The sequence below is a fragment of the Trichomonas vaginalis genome, chromosome I, assembly GCF_026262505.1.
Source record: "Trichomonas vaginalis G3 chromosome I, whole genome shotgun sequence".
In the NCBI taxonomy this organism is placed as follows: Eukaryota; Parabasalia; order Trichomonadida; family Trichomonadidae; genus Trichomonas; species Trichomonas vaginalis.
In genome coordinates this window covers 8,578,235-8,595,227 of record NC_067203.1, presented here as the reverse complement: position 1 = coordinate 8,595,227, position 16,993 = coordinate 8,578,235, and the positions used below count along the sequence as shown (strand labels likewise).

General features: G+C 31.7%; 8 protein-coding genes across 8 annotated transcripts, besides 5 other annotated features; 3 read left to right on the top strand and 5 right to left on the bottom strand.

Annotated features, from left to right (window-relative positions):
* Positions 1-104: 104 nt before the first annotated feature.
* On the bottom strand, positions 105-2,861 carry TVAGG3_0952990 (uncharacterized protein; the record flags this gene model as incomplete). Its single annotated transcript, XM_001581562.1, has 1 exon — positions 450-2,654. One exon carries the CDS (start codon positions 2,652-2,654, stop codon positions 450-452), a length of 2,205 nt encoding a protein of 734 aa, XP_001581612.1.
* Positions 2,862-4,909: 2,048 nt separating this feature from the next.
* TVAGG3_0952980 (Chain F 40s Ribosomal Protein S5-b) lies at positions 4,910-5,542 on the bottom strand (the record flags this gene model as incomplete). The annotated part of the gene is made up of 1 exon (XM_001581561.2): positions 4,949-5,530. One exon carries the CDS (start codon positions 5,528-5,530, stop codon positions 4,949-4,951), a length of 582 nt encoding a protein of 193 aa, XP_001581611.1.
* A 258-nt stretch (positions 5,543-5,800) lies between these two features.
* On the bottom strand, positions 5,801-6,397 carry TVAGG3_0952970 (uncharacterized protein; the record flags this gene model as incomplete). Its single annotated transcript, XM_001581560.1, has 1 exon — positions 6,009-6,368. The coding sequence occupies one exon, from the start codon at positions 6,366-6,368 to the stop codon at positions 6,009-6,011; it is 360 nt and encodes a 119-aa protein (XP_001581610.1).
* A 408-nt stretch (positions 6,398-6,805) lies between these two features.
* Positions 6,806-6,945: a mobile genetic element.
* Positions 6,946-7,306: 361 nt separating this feature from the next.
* Positions 7,307-7,344: a mobile genetic element.
* Positions 7,345-8,519: 1,175 nt separating this feature from the next.
* Positions 8,520-8,556: a mobile genetic element.
* Positions 8,557-8,670: 114 nt separating this feature from the next.
* TVAGG3_0952930 (uncharacterized protein) lies at positions 8,671-9,259 on the top strand (the record flags this gene model as incomplete). The annotated part of the gene is made up of 1 exon (XM_001581559.2): positions 8,693-9,052. The coding sequence occupies one exon, from the start codon at positions 8,693-8,695 to the stop codon at positions 9,050-9,052; it is 360 nt and encodes a 119-aa protein (XP_001581609.1).
* Positions 9,260-9,518: 259 nt separating this feature from the next.
* Positions 9,519-10,134, top strand: TVAGG3_0952920 (Chain F 40s Ribosomal Protein S5-b; the record flags this gene model as incomplete). The annotated part of the gene is made up of 1 exon (XM_001581558.2): positions 9,531-10,112. The coding sequence occupies one exon, from the start codon at positions 9,531-9,533 to the stop codon at positions 10,110-10,112; it is 582 nt and encodes a 193-aa protein (XP_001581608.1).
* A 334-nt stretch (positions 10,135-10,468) lies between these two features.
* Positions 10,469-11,044, bottom strand: TVAGG3_0952910 (uncharacterized protein; the record flags this gene model as incomplete). Its single annotated transcript, XM_001581557.1, has 1 exon — positions 10,469-11,044. The coding sequence occupies one exon, from the start codon at positions 11,042-11,044 to the stop codon at positions 10,469-10,471; it is 576 nt and encodes a 191-aa protein (XP_001581607.1).
* Positions 11,045-11,209: 165 nt separating this feature from the next.
* Positions 11,210-12,250: a mobile genetic element.
* Positions 12,251-12,300: 50 nt separating this feature from the next.
* Positions 12,301-13,503, top strand: TVAGG3_0952890 (spectrin binding; the record flags this gene model as incomplete). Its single annotated transcript, XM_001581556.1, has 1 exon — positions 12,326-13,471. The coding sequence occupies one exon, from the start codon at positions 12,326-12,328 to the stop codon at positions 13,469-13,471; it is 1,146 nt and encodes a 381-aa protein (XP_001581606.1).
* Positions 13,504-13,705: 202 nt separating this feature from the next.
* TVAGG3_0952880 (uncharacterized protein) lies at positions 13,706-16,106 on the bottom strand (the record flags this gene model as incomplete). The annotated part of the gene is made up of 1 exon (XM_001581555.1): positions 14,170-16,026. One exon carries the CDS (start codon positions 16,024-16,026, stop codon positions 14,170-14,172), a length of 1,857 nt encoding a protein of 618 aa, XP_001581605.1.
* Positions 16,107-16,400: 294 nt separating this feature from the next.
* Positions 16,401-16,993: part of a mobile genetic element that runs on past the window's edge.

Below are 16,993 nucleotides of genomic sequence, written 5' to 3'. Positions count from 1 at the left end.
TTTTTGACGGCCTTATAAACATATGATAAAAGATATATTCAAATATATATTATAATTTCTAACATTGACATTTACTATTTTCTTCATTATATCCAATATATATAGTTTCCTTACACCTTCATATTATTTTTCAATTATGAATGAATAAGTTTCCGCAATTTTTCATTATTATGATGCGCTGCAATTTGATGAGGTGTTTCTCCATTTTTATATTTTTCATTGATATTGTTTGCAACTTGATAGAATAAGTTCGATATTTTTTTTTCTATTTTTATATGAGGCAATATGAAGTGTAATAAATTCAACCTAGCGCTGAGAGAGTATCATTTGGATGATATATATTAAAAAAAGTAACATTTTTAAACACTATTCCAAATTTATAATAAACAACAAAGAAATAAAAAAAATAAACACATACATATATAAACAAAGATACTTATAATTAAAAATTAAAAGCAATTCAAGAGTGCCTTCTTTTCAGCATCGTTAATAGAAGAGTTAGAAATTATATATTTGAATTCATGGAATTTTTCACTCATTTTTGTGATTGCGTTTCTTGCGTTTTTCCTAACATCTGGGCTCGCATCTGTTATGAACATTCCAAGGCTTTTTACAGCAGCATTCGGATCATTGATGTCATCGCATAATTTTGAGAAATTATATGATAAAGAAACTCTGCATTGTGTTGGCCTTTTTGAGTGGTCTTGGAGAAGGAAATCTATAGCGGTTTTGCGGTTGATTCCTTCGAGGATGAGATCGATACAATCACTGGCAAGTTTGTTGATGAAAATCTTCGAACTTAAAATGACAGTTAATAATTCATTCAATGTCGCTTCGAAAAATGGAGTGAATTCGTTGCCAAAGTTTTCTGCAAGGTCTTTCATGCACGAAAGAGCTGTTTTGGCAAGAGCACTCCTTATAGATGTTGTTAAAGGGAATAATTCGAAAACAAAAACTCGCAAATTGTCACGAACAAAAGAAGTATTCGTAACAATTAATTTTGATAAATATAATGCAGCTTCATTTTGTTTTTCCCATTCACTTGATCGGAGATCAGAAATTATATCGTCAACCGCCAATTCCTTCACAATTTTTCTGGGACTTTTGGCTTGATTTTGAGGGATTTTCGGAGGTTTTTGGTACTTATGATAGTTTCTTGGGGTACTTGCATGAACTTTCATGGGTTTTACATGCAGTGATGGCTCCTGAACATCGTATTTCTTCGGTTGAGGAGTTTCAGCATCTTGAAATGCAGATATCGAGGGTTGGATATTCAAAACTGGGGGTCTCGGTCTCCTTCGTATTCTATTTCTATTGTACGTGCCTGTATCTGATGATAAATCATCGATAAACAGATTTTCAGCCTTCGGTTCGACAATAGCAAAAGAAATGTGATTTGGCTCTGGTTTTGGAGGATCATCGTTGAAATCTGGCTTGATAGGAAACTCCTGCTTGCTAAATGTATCATGAATACTTCTTTCTGATTTCAATTCAGGAAGATCATCTGAAGAAATCGTAATTGTATGAGTGGATGTAATGATTGGTGGAAAATCAATGTTATCTGCCTCTGAGCTGCTGTTATTAACCTCTTGCGCGTGAGGAGCTGTTGATTGAGCAAAAATTGGTTCAAATTTGGGAGACTGCGGTGGAGAATCATTCATTATCGGTATATGTTCGATGCTATTACCTCTAAAAATGTTGTCATCAATTGGTTCTTGAATAAAAGATTCGATAATTGGTCTTGCGATTGGAGAACCTTGTAGTTTTGGTGTGACAATAATCTGTTTCTTTGCTATTGCAAAAATATCGTTTGCTGTCTTTGAGATACGCGGTTTCCCAAATTCGGTAATTTCGTAAGCGATTTGATTCTTTTCTATTCGAGGAGTTTGCGGGAATTTCTTCATAAAGTTTCCTCTTGGGCTCATTCCGTTCATTGGAATTGATGGGGAATTAACTTTAGGAGTACTAGGTACAATTTGTTTTGGAATATCATCCAAAAGGAAGCTCTCGCATTGTTCAGTAAGAATTTGCCTGATCGAAGGTGCAAGTTTAACGAAGCATTGTAATAAGAGAATTGCTGATGATCTTACTTGGCCGTTTTGAACCATAAAAGCAGAATCAAGCATGGATGATATAGGTTTAAAGTATGACTCTGGTGGTTTGATTCTTTCAATTAAAGAGTTTACATATGTTAATAATTCAGCTTTTGCTAAATTTGGCTGTCTATCGAATTCGTCAAGGGCAGTTTGAAGGAGGATGAATGATTGAGTTTCTAATGAATAAGTTACCATCATGTTTACAGTAATTATTCGAACAGCTCTTCTAATATCACGAAGGGCCGGAAATATGATTGATTTGAGCTGGTCAATGTAATAAAGTGATTGTGATCCAAACTTTTGGATCAATGCTTCAATTGTAAATTCAACATTTGTACAAACTTCGAAATTTTCATCATGTAAATATGGTCCAATGAAAATTAAGAAGTTACCGAGGTCTACATATCTCATTGCAACAGAATTTGTGAGTTGCAATAATTGTTTAGCTGCTTCAACACGATCGGCAAACATCATTGATTGTAGATTTTCATGTACTTGCAGAGGTATAAATCCATATTTGAGGTCAGACACGTCGCCCTGGAAGGCGAGTGTTGACATGAAATCAATAGATTGCAAAAGTGCCAAGAGCTAAATAACAGATATTTCAATAATCAGCAATTTATCTCCAACACAATCAGCCAACAAACTTGTACTTAAATTGTGGTTATGAATTTTTTTTACAATCTTTACAATATTGAAAAAATTCAAATGGAAGTAAGTAGAGAGTTCGTAGTTGTAAGATCTAAGTTATGAGTACGAAGTAAGTAGAGAGTTCGTAGTTGTAAGATCTGAGTTATGAGTACGAAGTAAGTAGAGAGTTCGTAGTTGTAAGATCTGAGTTATGAGTACGAAGTAAGTAGAGAGTTCGTAGTTGTAAGATCTGAGTTATGAGTGCGAAGTAAGTAGAGAGTTCGTAGTTCTAAGATCTAATCTTTTTATTCAAAAATAATATTTTAATTTTATTTATTATTAATCCATTCCCTTTCTTAACTTAATTTCCTTTTAACCCATTTTTAAATAGCAGAATCTTCAGATTTACTTTTGCTTTCTGTGTTCATCTCATTACTATCACTAAAATTGATTTTATCGGTTTTTCTAAACCCAAAAGCAATTTTTGTAATAACCTGAGCACAATACTTTAAAACTTGAAAATTCGCCCAACCCCTTATTAAAAATCGATTTTTCCGCATAAATTTGATGGCACACAATGCAAAAATTCGATTTCCGGTCTCAGAACGGAAAAATATTCAATATTCATCGAGATAAAGAAGAATCCTTACTCTAATTTTTTCAAAAAAAAATCATGTTCCATTTTTTAATCTTACAAATTGTTGTTTTTTTGTACACATTTCGAATTTTGAAATTATTTTGGAAGACATTTCGATTTTTTAACATGACAAATTCTTTTAATTTAATACACTGTATCTAAAATATCTTTTTTCCAAGCAAAATCGATCATATTAAAAAAAAATTGCTATGATTATAGAATTTAAATGAATTTTAATAGAAACATTATATTACTTTAATGAGTCTAATCATTTGAATTGAAAACGTACGTTAGTTAAATCTTTTTAATCATCCTCGATCATAACTACACAATATAATCTCATTGTTACAAATTGTTCATCAAGAAATTACAGATCCAAGAGCCAACCACGATTTTTCAAGGTCATTTTACTTCGAAATAGAGATTTATTACAATTTTTTTCTTAAAGCTTCCTAAAAATTGATGGCCATCATAGTCTTACACACTATCCAGCATAAATACATTATCCAAAAAGTAAAAATCTCTTTAATGGTTTTCTATTCGATGAGAAAACTTGTAACAACATTAATTTATCATACTTAAACACACCAGAACTACTAATTTATAGATTGTAAACCAGTGTAATCAAGAAAATTACAAAAATATAACTATTTAGAAATGACGTATTTAGCTGAGCTACTATATAAGAAAAGCTAGCCTTTGTAAACAAGTTATCTTTCATAAATACACTCTTTGTTAACAATGCTGTGCTGAGCAGTTGGATCTGATCAGCTGCATAGTTAACAGTGAGAAGTCAACTGATCATGTAGAGATCACACAGCATTCTTGGCGCAAGAAGAACAGTTGCTGCTGCCGAGCAAGGTTGCTGTGCTGAGCAGTTGGATCTGATTCAAGAACCTATATTATCCTTGGAATACCCGTACTTATGAAGTCTTTCAAGAGCACCCCCATACTCTATATCGATAGACTTGTTCACAAGTTTCAGCTACCCCAGAACAAAATGACACTTTTTAGCCGCCGTTTTTCCTCACAAAAATTTGAATTCTATTGAATTTTGCCCGCCAAATTTAAATTTACACAAAGAAATATTACTTCAATTTCTTTTATTTCTATTTGACATCTAAAAATAAATCTTTTTCATCCAAACTTTTAGGCGAAAACACTCATTTTGTAAATCAAATTTGTTTTTATTTGCTTTTTATGGTTCATTTCTATTCGAAAAACATATATCACTCATATTTATAATAAATACTTTATTTCAAATTTGACAATATAGATATTATTCTCATATTATATTTTATCTTATATATACCTTATCTAATATGATAGCATAAATTCCCAGACTTCCTAACCCCCGTTTGCCGCGAGCATAGGCCTCAAAAGTCTGTGTAGGTCGAGGAATGAAAAATCTTCGAGGCATAACATATAACGGTTTTTTATGCCCATAAAACCATTTACTGATTTCGTAAAGAAAGATTGAAGGGGAAAAGAGGCGTAGTATAAATATGGAAATAATAAAAAAATAAAATATGAAAGAGGCGAATTTAAAAAGATTCAGTTTATGTATTTTATATAAAAAGAAACTTTAACGGTTGGACTTGGCAATGCGCTCAAGTTCGTCTTTCTTGCGGCAGGCGTATGATGTCTGGTCGTTGTTTGAGGCGGCAATGAGCTCGTCGGCAAGGCACTCGGCAATGTTGCGGGAGGAGCGGAAGGCTGCCTTACGAACACCTTCTGTGATCAAGGAGAGAGCCTGATCAATGCGGCGGAGTGGAGAGACATCGCATGCTTGGCGACGGACTGTACCACCAACACCAATACGTGTGGAGTCTTCGCGAGCACCGCAGTACTGAACACCCTTGACAAATGTGACAATTGGGTTCTGGCCTGTAGAGAGAGCAATGATATCAAAAGCGTGCTCAACAATGCGGATAGCAAGGAGCTTCTTGCCGGTGTTGCGGCCACGTGACATGAGGTGGTTGCAAAGACGCTCAACAAGTGGGCATGAAACTTTCTGGAAGCGCTTGTGAACATAGCGACCAGCTGTGTGTGGAACCATAACATGCTGCTTCTCGTGGACTGAGATGTAGTCAACGAGGGCTGGGTCAAGCTGGCTGAAGTCGACGTCGTCGTAGGAATACTTTCCAAAGAGCTTTACGTCTTGCATTCGAAAAGGCCGGACCAGACGGTTTTGACATCGACACTTTTTAGCCTAAAATAATGTGTTTTTGTTGATTTTGCCTTCGAATATATAAATAAAAATCAAAATATTAATCATTTATCAAATATAAATTTCTAAAATTTTCATTTCTCAAACAAAAATCTCTTGATTAAATAATCGCTTGATCAAATAATAAACATTTGAAAATGCTGAAATCACATACAACAATGATAAAAAAGATTTTCTGTTTATCATTCAGAATGATAAAAAAAATATCACACAAACTATAATCTTTAATCAGACGGTGGAATATCTTTAATAGACTATAGACTGAACTATCTTGTTTAACTGATGATTGATCAAAAAAGAATAAGTTTTTTTTTTGTTTGTTTTAGATATCAATCTTAGCTAACGATTTGATCTTTTATTTAATATAGATGTATCATTGGTAGAAACAAGATAAAGCTGAAATTATAAATAAAACTCAATTGGTTTGTGGATGAATCTTCTCAACAATATCTTCAAGAGTTTTCAACTTTTCTTTCAGTGTCTTAATTGTGTTCACTAACTGCTGGTAAATCTCGTCCGAAATTGAAATCTTTGAATCGGGGACATCTTGTGGTGGTGCAGGTAAAAGATAGCCTTTTTCTTCAAGGAATTTTCTAAGTTCAGGTGATTCCTTCTCGAAAAATGCAGTTGCCTTCTTGAAGATTGCTTTCGTTTTCGCCATACCAGCAAGAGCTTTAATTTCTTCATCGTTATCTCTGAGAGAATTTCGATAATCTTCCTTTGCCTTATCAATTGTCTCTTTGTCGAGGTCGTAAAGGTTGACTTGATTTGTCATACCAGCTAAAAATGAACTCAAAAACTTTGACTAGATTTTTTTTTATTCTCAAAATGGAATTCTTTTAATAATGACGTATTGCTGATTAAGCTGAAGATCGAAGCAAATTTCTAGACTAAAAAATACCAGTACCTACTCATGCATAACATTCGCATATATTTTATCAAAGTAAAATTCTAAATTAAATATGGCACATTATATTAAATATTCACTTTCCAATTTAAGAATGCAACCAACATTATGTATATATCATATAAAGGGTTTAAAATCTGGATCTACATCAAAACAATTTCCAATATCCTCATGATACTGAAATTGAGGTGTCACAGAATAAATGGTACCCCAGAATTATTTTTGCTTTTTCCCTTGTAAATATTTGAATGAATGAAATATTTTGAATTAGCTTAATTTATATACAAATTTATATAATAATTAAGGGTGCCCTATAACGATAATGTAAACATCACAAAATTAACCTTATTAGAACTCGAATGAATGGATTATCCAGATTCTAGTTCTCAATATAATAGCCTTAAAAGTGCTTTTCTGAGGGTGGTTTATCGTCTATAGGGCACCCTTAAGACATTTATTATATAACATATATGATAGATATATTTTTGTAGTACAAACTTTATACACAAGGCTTTCGATTTAAAGTTGGAAAGAATCTCATTAAAACGAGAATGATCCACAGTATTATATTCTCTCATATAATATTTCTATACTTATATTTTGCGATTTGCTCTTAGTGGGGGAGGATATTTCGGGAGTTATTTTTAATATTGCTAAAAATTAGATAATGGATATTCTAGAGTCTTGAGTATAGAAATAAACTACGTCAATTTCATAGCTGATAGTTTATCAGTAAGACGATATCAAAGTGATAATGAGACATACCATATCAAACTAAGTAGTTTAGGTGTCAGTTTTCGTGCAAGTGTTGTAAACAGAAATTCATCAAAAGTGACACCTCAGAAAAGCTAAAATATTGAATTTTTGAAACTTTTGATAGAGCACGTTTTTAAATATTAATTAAAGTAAATGTATATTTTGTAAAGATTCTTTTTAATAAAAAAATAGAATTTTGAAGAAGAACACAAAATCTTCTGAAAAATAATATCACATAAACTCATATTATTTTCTAATATATAACTATTTTATATAAAAATCAAATTCAATGATCTTAAAAGCGAAGGATAAACCTCAAAATTTACGAATATAATGAGTGGGAATATAATGCTTATCTATCATAAAACCATATGAAATATCAATTTTTGCTTTACGCCTAATTTTTGACGACAATTAGCAAAAAATGTTAAATGTTAACACTCAGTCCATTTGAATATGAAAAATAAAATTGACTTTGATTAAATGTTTTATTTATCATGCAATTCTTCTTGCGACCAAAGATTTGAATAAAACTTCAAAAATAAGATAGCTTAAAAAATAATATACGGTAGTGTTTACTAATAGATGAATAGTATATAAATTCTATTAAAATGGATTTGATCCAAAAAAATATAAAACCAAAAATAATTGTTATAATTTAAATGAAGAAGTAATTAAAAACGATTTTATTTATGATCAAATTTTATATATTTTTTGGATCAAATCCATTTTAATAGAATTTATATACTATTCATCTATTAGTAAACACTACCGTATATTATTTTTTAAGCTATCTTATTTTTTGAAGTTTTATTCAAATCTTTGGTCGCAAGAAGAATTGCATGATAAATAAAAACATTTAATCAAAGTCAATTTTATTTTTCATATTCAAATGGACTGAGTGTTAACATTTAACATTTTTTGCTAATTGTCGTCAAAAATTAGGCGTAAAGCAAAAATTGATATTTCATATGGTTTTATGATAGATAAGCATTATATTCCCACTCATTATATTCGTAAATTTTGAGGTTTATCCTTCGCTTTTAAGATCATTGAATTTGATTTTTATATAAAATAGTTATATATTAGAAAATAATATGAGTTTATGTGATATTATTTTTCAGAAGATTTCATTCTATATGCCTATGAAAAGTACTCTCAAAACTAACTTTTCCCTAATTATAATTAAATCTAGAATAGTGTATTATGCTTAGTATTATTTCATTTTTCTCATTCAATTTAGAATTTACAAATGTCAAAAAATTGAGAGCTGTCACTTTTGATGAACTTCTGTTTATTACACAAGTAGATTTGAGAGCATGAAACCAAGTTACATTAAAAATCATAAAGTGAAATCTAAGGTCATTGTTTTTTTTTCTTTTTTTAGAGGATCACATTTCATTGAGTCAAAGTTTTTGAGTTCATTTTTAGCTGGTATGACAAATCAAGTCAACCTTTACGACCTCGACAAAGAGACAATTGATAAGGCAAAGGAAGATTATCGAAATTCTCTCAGAGATAACGATGAAGAAATTAAAGCTCTTGCTGGTATGGCGAAAACGAAAGCAATCTTCAAGAAGGCAACTGCATTTTTCGAGAAGGAATCACCTGAACTTAGAAAATTCCTTGAAGAAAAAGGCTATCTTTTACCTGCACCACCACAAGATGTCCCCGATTCAAAGATTTCAATTTCGGACGAGATTTACCAGCAGTTAGTGAACACAATTAAGACACTGAAAGAAAAGTTGAAAACTCTTGAAGATATTGTTGAGAAGATTCATCCACAAACCAATTGAGTTTTATTTATAATTTCAGCTTTATCTTGTTTCTACCAATGATACATCTATATTAAATAAAAGATCAAATCGTTAGCTAAGATTGATATCTAAAACAAACAAAAAAAAACTTATTCTTTTTTGATCAATCATCAGTTAAACAAGATAGTTCAGTCTATAGTCTATTAAAGATATTCCACCGTCTGATTAAAGATTATAGTTTGTGTGATATTTTTTTTTATCATTCTGAATGATAAACAGAAAATCTTTTTTATCATTGTTGTATGTGATTTCAGCATTTTCAAATGTTTATTATTTGATCAAGCGATTATTTAATCAAGAGATTTTTGTTTGAGGAATGAAAATTTTAGAAATTTATATTTGATAAATGATTAATATTTTGATTTTTATTTATATATTCGAAGGCAAAATCAACAAAAACACATTATTTTAGGCTAAAAAGTGTCGATGTCAAAACCGTCTGGTCCGGCCTTTTCGAATGCAAGACGTAAAGCTCTTTGGAAAGTATTCCTACGACGACGTCGACTTCAGCCAGCTTGACCCAGCCCTCGTTGACTACATCTCAGTCCACGAGAAGCAGCATGTTATGGTTCCACACACAGCTGGTCGCTATGTTCACAAGCGCTTCCAGAAAGTTTCATGCCCACTTGTTGAGCGTCTTTGCAACCACCTCATGTCACGTGGCCGCAACACCGGCAAGAAGCTCCTTGCTATCCGCATTGTTGAGCACGCTTTTGATATCATTGCTCTCTCTACAGGCCAGAACCCAATTGTCACATTTGTCAAGGGTGTTCAGTACTGCGGTGCTCGCGAAGACTCCACACGTATTGGTGTTGGTGGTACAGTCCGTCGCCAAGCATGCGATGTCTCTCCACTCCGCCGCATTGATCAGGCTCTCTCCTTGATCACAGAAGGTGTTCGTAAGGCAGCCTTCCGCTCCTCCCGCAACATTGCCGAGTGCCTTGCCGACGAGCTCATTGCCGCCTCAAACAACGACCAGACATCATACGCCTGCCGCAAGAAAGACGAACTTGAGCGCATTGCCAAGTCCAACCGTTAAAGTTTCTTTTTTATGATATATATATATTAAAATCATACAAATTATAATCAAATATGTTAATTGCTCTTAACAAGCAAATTAACTTTTTTCATCAAACTATTATTATTTATTATACTTTTTTTTTAATTTTTTTTAAATAAATAAAATATTAAATCTTAAAATTCAATTAATATCTTATCAACCCATATTTTAAATATTTCTACAATATATTTTTCTTATTTTTGGATATTCATTTTGCTATTGTTACAAACTCAAAATGTTTTTTCTCAATATTCATTTCCACATTTGAGGTAAAATCATTATTTAAAACAGGGTTATCCAAATTTAATAAAATTCAATTTTTATAAGATAACAATTTACCAGTTTTCTCTTAATTCACCGGTTATAGGATTATACTGATTTGAGTTTGATGCATGGTAAATTCGCTTTGCTCTTGCTTCGCGGCGCATTGTTTTTTGTGTATCTTGTGTCATGAGCATTGTTCCACGCTCTGTTGTTGTATCTGGTGCTGCATTTGTGACAGGATTATATAAAACAGACTCTTCGTTTAAATCATGCTTTCCATTTACTTCAGATCTCTTTTTTTCATCTTCAGCTTCTTGAATTCTTCGTGCTTCAATTGCTTTTTCATATTCTTCTTGTTGTTTTTGCCTGTGTGCTGCTCGTTTCCATGTCATATCGTAGGCCGCTTGTTTTTGAGCTTTTTGATCTGCAATATAATCTCTGTTAAAACGTTCCGCATCATTAATAGCATATGATGCTTTTGGATCGGGTTTAACAAGATCATCATATTGTGGATATCTCTGAAAACATTCATGACGCTGAGCAAGTCTTTGTTTTTCAATTTGATCCCTATCTACTGCAGATACCTTTTGATCTCTGCTCCTGGCTTGGATCTGTTGTACTTGATATGGAGTATCATCAAATTCCATGTAACGTATTTAATTTATTTTATTATCCGACCATACAAATCATATCGTTAAATTCTTCCATCTTTGTGATTTTTTCAATTTCTTGGCCTATCCTAATTAAAACTTCAGTTATCTCACTCTTCAAAACCTTTGTATATATACGAACAATCTTAAATGAGGAATTAAGGGTGCACCCGCATGTACGTTTATTTGAGAGGAGGAGGATTACCCTCTCAATTTTGAAAGCTTCGTTAACTTAATATCTCGATGAATATTGGATTAAAATTGAATTTGCCCATACCAATATATCTGATACAATATCCTTAAGTTTTACTAAAAAGAATTTTTTAAAATCCCTGCAGATTCGGGGATTTTTAAATTTTTTGATTTTTTTGGAAAATTTTTCGGAAAAAAAAGTATTTTCAGAAGAGCCTTAACGGCTAAGTTTTATGTTTAATGTTGAGTATCAAAAAGAATGGGCATCTGATATAGCCATCATATATCCCAGAAGCAAATAAAAATTCTGACTTTTTAAGCATAAAAAATGAAATTTTATATTTTGCAAAAAACAGGCCACTCGGATGTACGTTTATTTGAGAGGAGGAGGATTAAATTTTTGAAAGCACTAAAATTTGTAAATATGCTAGTTATATAATAATATGCATTATTTTAAAAAATAAAAATTAAAGCACGTTAAAATCTTTTTTGATGAATTTTTACAAAAGCTACTCAGGATAATGCAAGATATGAGTAGTTAAACATAAATTTCAAATCAGATTTTACTTATAATAAATATTTTAAATTTCCGAAAATTAAGTTCAGATCGACTCTATACGTAGTAAATACTAAATAAGGTGCCAAAAACCTATTAAATAGTATCAAAACTATCAAGATTGTAATGTTTTTGAAGAAAAATTTATAGAATTATGGACTTCAAACAGATATTATGTAAATAAAAATAATATAATGAATTTATTTATTCGTATAATAGCAGTAATAAGTCGATTATTCACTTCTACTTCTGAGATTTGAATTTAATTTCGACAGAAAAAGAGATTCAAGAGGAAAATACTAGGGGATACAAACAGCCACCATGACAGGATTATTATGGAGCCAAGTTGTATTTTTTGATATTTTTAGAGTTTTCCTACCTATTTAGGTACCAAGTTATTGCTTAAAAATTAAGGTTCTAAATTCTGAAGTTTACATGATCCTCCCGGGCGCACCCTTAACAAAAATGCAGATTGATCAATAATTTTTCCCCCTTCAATTTATTTTTCCACCAAAAATTTAATTTGCTTCATGGATATTAAGTATAATGATCTTATGGAAAGCTACAAGAATTACATCAACATTTCAGATGCAATATATAAACTGGGAACATTCAATGAAAATGAAAGAAACAAAGTTTACAATGAAAGCGAATTAAATCAAATAATTGATTCCATTGGAATTCCCCCATCTCAGTTTTTCAAAATGATAGAAAACGCAATGAAATACAATAATCGATATTTCAGCTCATACTTATTATTACTTCGAAAATTATCAAAAGTTTCTGATCTTAAAAAAGAAGATATTCTTACAAATTATGAACAAGAATATGATTTATTGTTTGATAAATCAAAGAATACAATATTGAAAGTAATAATGAACGATGATTTATCATCTTTTATATTTTGGGTAGAACACGACGAATTTGATGAAGCACAAAAAATAAATAGCAATTTATTATTTCCAAGCCAGCAGTTGGATCTAATCCAATTATGTTGTTACTATGGATCAGTTGATTGCTTTAAATTATTATTGACAAAATATGATACATATATCTCTCAAGATTGCCTTAGTTTTTCATTTTTGGGAGGAAATCCTGATATAATGTATCAATGTTTGAAAGTACAATATCCTGATGAATATTGCATGAGAAATGCTATTGCATCGCATAACATTGATTTTATTACTTTTTTAATGAATGAATACAAACAAAGGATCAATTTAATTACATGCGCTGAGTTTAATAATCTTCATGCATTTTTTGTTTATCTTGATCAAAATAAACAAAATAAAGAAGACGTCGACACATGTTTTGTCGCCTCTTCTCTTTTCAACATTCCATCTCTTTGTGAATATTTCCTCTCACATCATGCTAATATTAATGCAACATATTATGATAACACAGCGATAAATTGGGCAGCACAATATGAATGCAATAAAACAGCAGAGTTTCTTATTAGACGTGGAATTGATATCAAAAAAACGGATGTAATCGGATGCACACCTCTTCATTGGGCAACTATAAAGAAGAATATCGAAATGATGAAAATCCTAATAAAAAATGGTGCAGATATTAATGCAAAAAGTAAATTCCAAAAGACTCCACAAGAAATTGCCAAAGAGAATAATCTTGATTTGGAGTCGATCCGTAGAACAACTGGCGTGAAGCATCATTAAATATTAACCTTATATAAAAAGTACAAATTTCTCGCTAACAAGGCAAAAAATTCACAAAATTTTAATTATAATGTTTAAGATTTATATATATATCAAAATACTGTCTTTTGCATTGACATCTCTGGGAAAATTTTTGACTAGTCGTTTTCAAGATCTCGAAAACTTTTTTTTAACAAAGCTAAGCGACATTTATTTACATAATAGGTATACATTGCACCTGGTTTCATCGAATTTCTACCATCGGATTTTTCGTGAGACCACTTTTTTTTATAAAAAAAAACTGTGGGTGTTTTAAAGGCAACTTTACAGACTGCCACTAGTTTAGCCAATTTAGATTTCAGAGCAGAAATGAAGCAGTCATTGAGACCATTCCATTCTACTTACCCAGTTTGTAAATATATTTGTAAAACTTCCGTAAATTTCAAAAACAATGATTAGTTCCTTTTTGCTTTGATGAAAAAGTGACACGAATTTTAAAAATCGCTGAATGAGATATGAGTTTCACGATGTTTTTTTCCACCAAAAATTGGAAACTTACTCATTAAAAAGCTTCAACGTTAAAAGTCTTTGACATAAGAATTCATAAATAAAACATTCATAACATTGACCCTTAATTAGTATTAAGAAATGCTCAAAAACTTCAAATTTAATAGTTTTAGAAATAAGATTCATAAATAAAACAATAAAAATAAAATGAATTAATATTCATTAATTGAATTTTCGTTTTCTTCTGTTGTGTCTTCATCTTCTTCATCAGAAGACATGAACTTTATAATTACATTCGAAGGAGTCTTCACAAACCGAGGAATTTTCTTTTTCTCCCCATCAGGAGAAGTTTTCGCGATTGCATCAAGCATTTTCTCGTTTAATCTGTCCATTGACTCTTCGAGAATATCAGCAGCATTTCCTTCATCCATTCTTTGCTTAAGGAGTTCTATTGTTGGTTGTAAATCAACGAAATTGTCAGCAGATGCAGATCTGTCCAAACCAGTGATTAAAAATGACTTAAATGGATCTTCTATTGGATCGAAATAATCCAGGATGTTTAATGTTGGATCCTGCTTTAAAACATCGTAAATCTTCACAATTCCTGCATAACTCGTATCCCATTGAGTTAAAAGCTCAAAACCACTCATCAATTCATTGTGAACATCAACATTAACTTCATCGAGAGTTTGTGGATATCCTTCTTCCAAATCTTGGGAATGCAAACGTAAAAACGACAGATAATGCATATCAACATCAGAAATATTGATCTTCTTGCGCTTACTATACATCAGAGATCTGATTCCAAGGTAAACATCAAGCATATCCTGTGGATTTACAAGCGCATGCAATCTTGAAACAAGAATGTAGATATCTTGTTGCATTTCAGGTCTCTTGAACGCTACCATAGATTCTATGAATAATTGCTTGATGTTGAGGTTCGCTGGAAGCGAAGTTGCCGAAATTAAATAATTTTTAATTCTTTTCAGGAGTTCGTCAGTCGGATTGATTTCTATTTCTCTGAGAAGTTCGTATATATCATCTGTTTGTGGTTGCTGCTTTATCGATGCTTTCCGAGGTGTTCTTCTTGGAGATGAAGCCAATGAAATGCTCGTTGAATAAGGAGAGGATGAATTTGTAGTTGAATTGAAAGAATCCTTCGTATAAATCTTGGTGGGTGTTAAATATTCGTCATCGGAGTCAGAATCAATAGTAAGTTTAGAATTTGAATCGAAACGAAATGTTGCATGCCTTTCAGGTCGAGGAGTCTTTGAGGTTTTGGAAAGTATAGATTTCGGCCATTGAGCAAGGAGATGTTGATTGGATTTCGAATTTGGTGTTAAAGGAACATGGATTTGAAGAATATTCCTCGTATTAGTAAGAACAGAATATAATTTATTCCAGCTGTGAGGGCATTGGCAATTTGTATCTGCTAACTGTAGTTCTGATGTTGTAATATATTTTTCTTGAAGCTCTTTTGAGAGTTTATAGCGTGATATATTATTCGCGAAAAAGTCTACAACAATCGATGAATCAATTTCTTTGATATATTGAAGGCAATACTCGAAAACAATATTGGCGCCAAAAATTTCAACTACAGTATTGAGGATTCTGATGCAAAGATCTGTACAGCTATTGACTTTTGTAAATGATAATGGTATTAAAGTAGAGAGAATTGAAGAAGGAAGATTATCTTGATTTTCTATGAAATTTATGATGTGTCTAGCGATTTTTTCGTAGTAAAGGAATGGCCGTTCGTCAGATGAAAGTAAATATGATGCATATGCAATTGCAAATATCGGAATATTTTTGAATTTATGACTGATTGCTATAAATTTGTTAATTGCTTGTGTTTTTTCAACGCCATTCATTATTTTAGGAAACAATATTTGATACTCTTCTGGTGGGAGGATATTTTTTGCATAAATGGAAAGGTATACCAAAAAATGTCGTTTTTTATGGCATAGAATCACAGAAACACCATCGGAGTATGGTTTCTCTAAGATAATATCTTCAATTATCTCCGAAGAATTTTTGTCTTGTCGTTGCAACGGAGAATTAGAAATCATTCAAAAAAAGTACAGAACAATTTTATATTGCAATTTGTCTTACAATTTCTACAGTGCTGGCGCTAATTTGAAAACAAATTCGAAAAACGATGTTTTTGAATTTTCATTGTTTCAAAATTTTCTTGACACATCATCTCTCCTATGATTTTTCTAACACAATCAAGAAAGGATTAATGAATTGTACATCTAGAATGCTACTTTGTCGATGAGAAAATTCTTCATTTTTAATTGAAATCAATGAGAAAATATGGAGGTTTTCTTGAATAGTATGCATCTGATGCTATCTATTGATTTTGATTAAAAATAGAGAATTTCATTAATCTATATAGTCTTTGTTGTCAATGTTTCTTTCATGAATCACATCATCAATCTTAACTGATTCATGATCAGTACATCATAGCCAACAATTCCTTATACAAAGTTCAAAACTTGGGTGCAATCAGTTCTGATTGCACCCAAGTTTTTGAACTTTCTCGAGGGAATGAAAGGGTAAGAGGTATAACATATTGAATATATACCTCTTACCCTTCCATTCCCTCTCTGACAGCGGGAAACTTTGTCTGAATGTTAAACTATTCAGACAAAGTTCCCGCTGTTTGCGAAGGAATTGTTGGCTATGATGTACTGATTCATGATCAGTACATCATAGCCAACAATTCCTTATACAAAGTTCAAAAACTTGGGTGCAATCAGTTCTGATTGCACCCAAGTTTTGAACTTTCTCGAGGGAATGAAAGGGTAAGAGGTATACATTATGAATATATACCTCTTACCCTTCCATTCCCTCCCTGACAGCGGGAAACTTTGTCTGAATGTTAAACTATTCAGACAAAGTTTCCCGCTGTTTGCGAAGGAATTGTTGGCTATGATGTACTGATTCATGATCAGTACATCATAGCCAACAATTCCTTATACAAAGTTCAAAAACTTGGGTGCAATCAGAATGATTGCACCCAAGTTTTTGAAC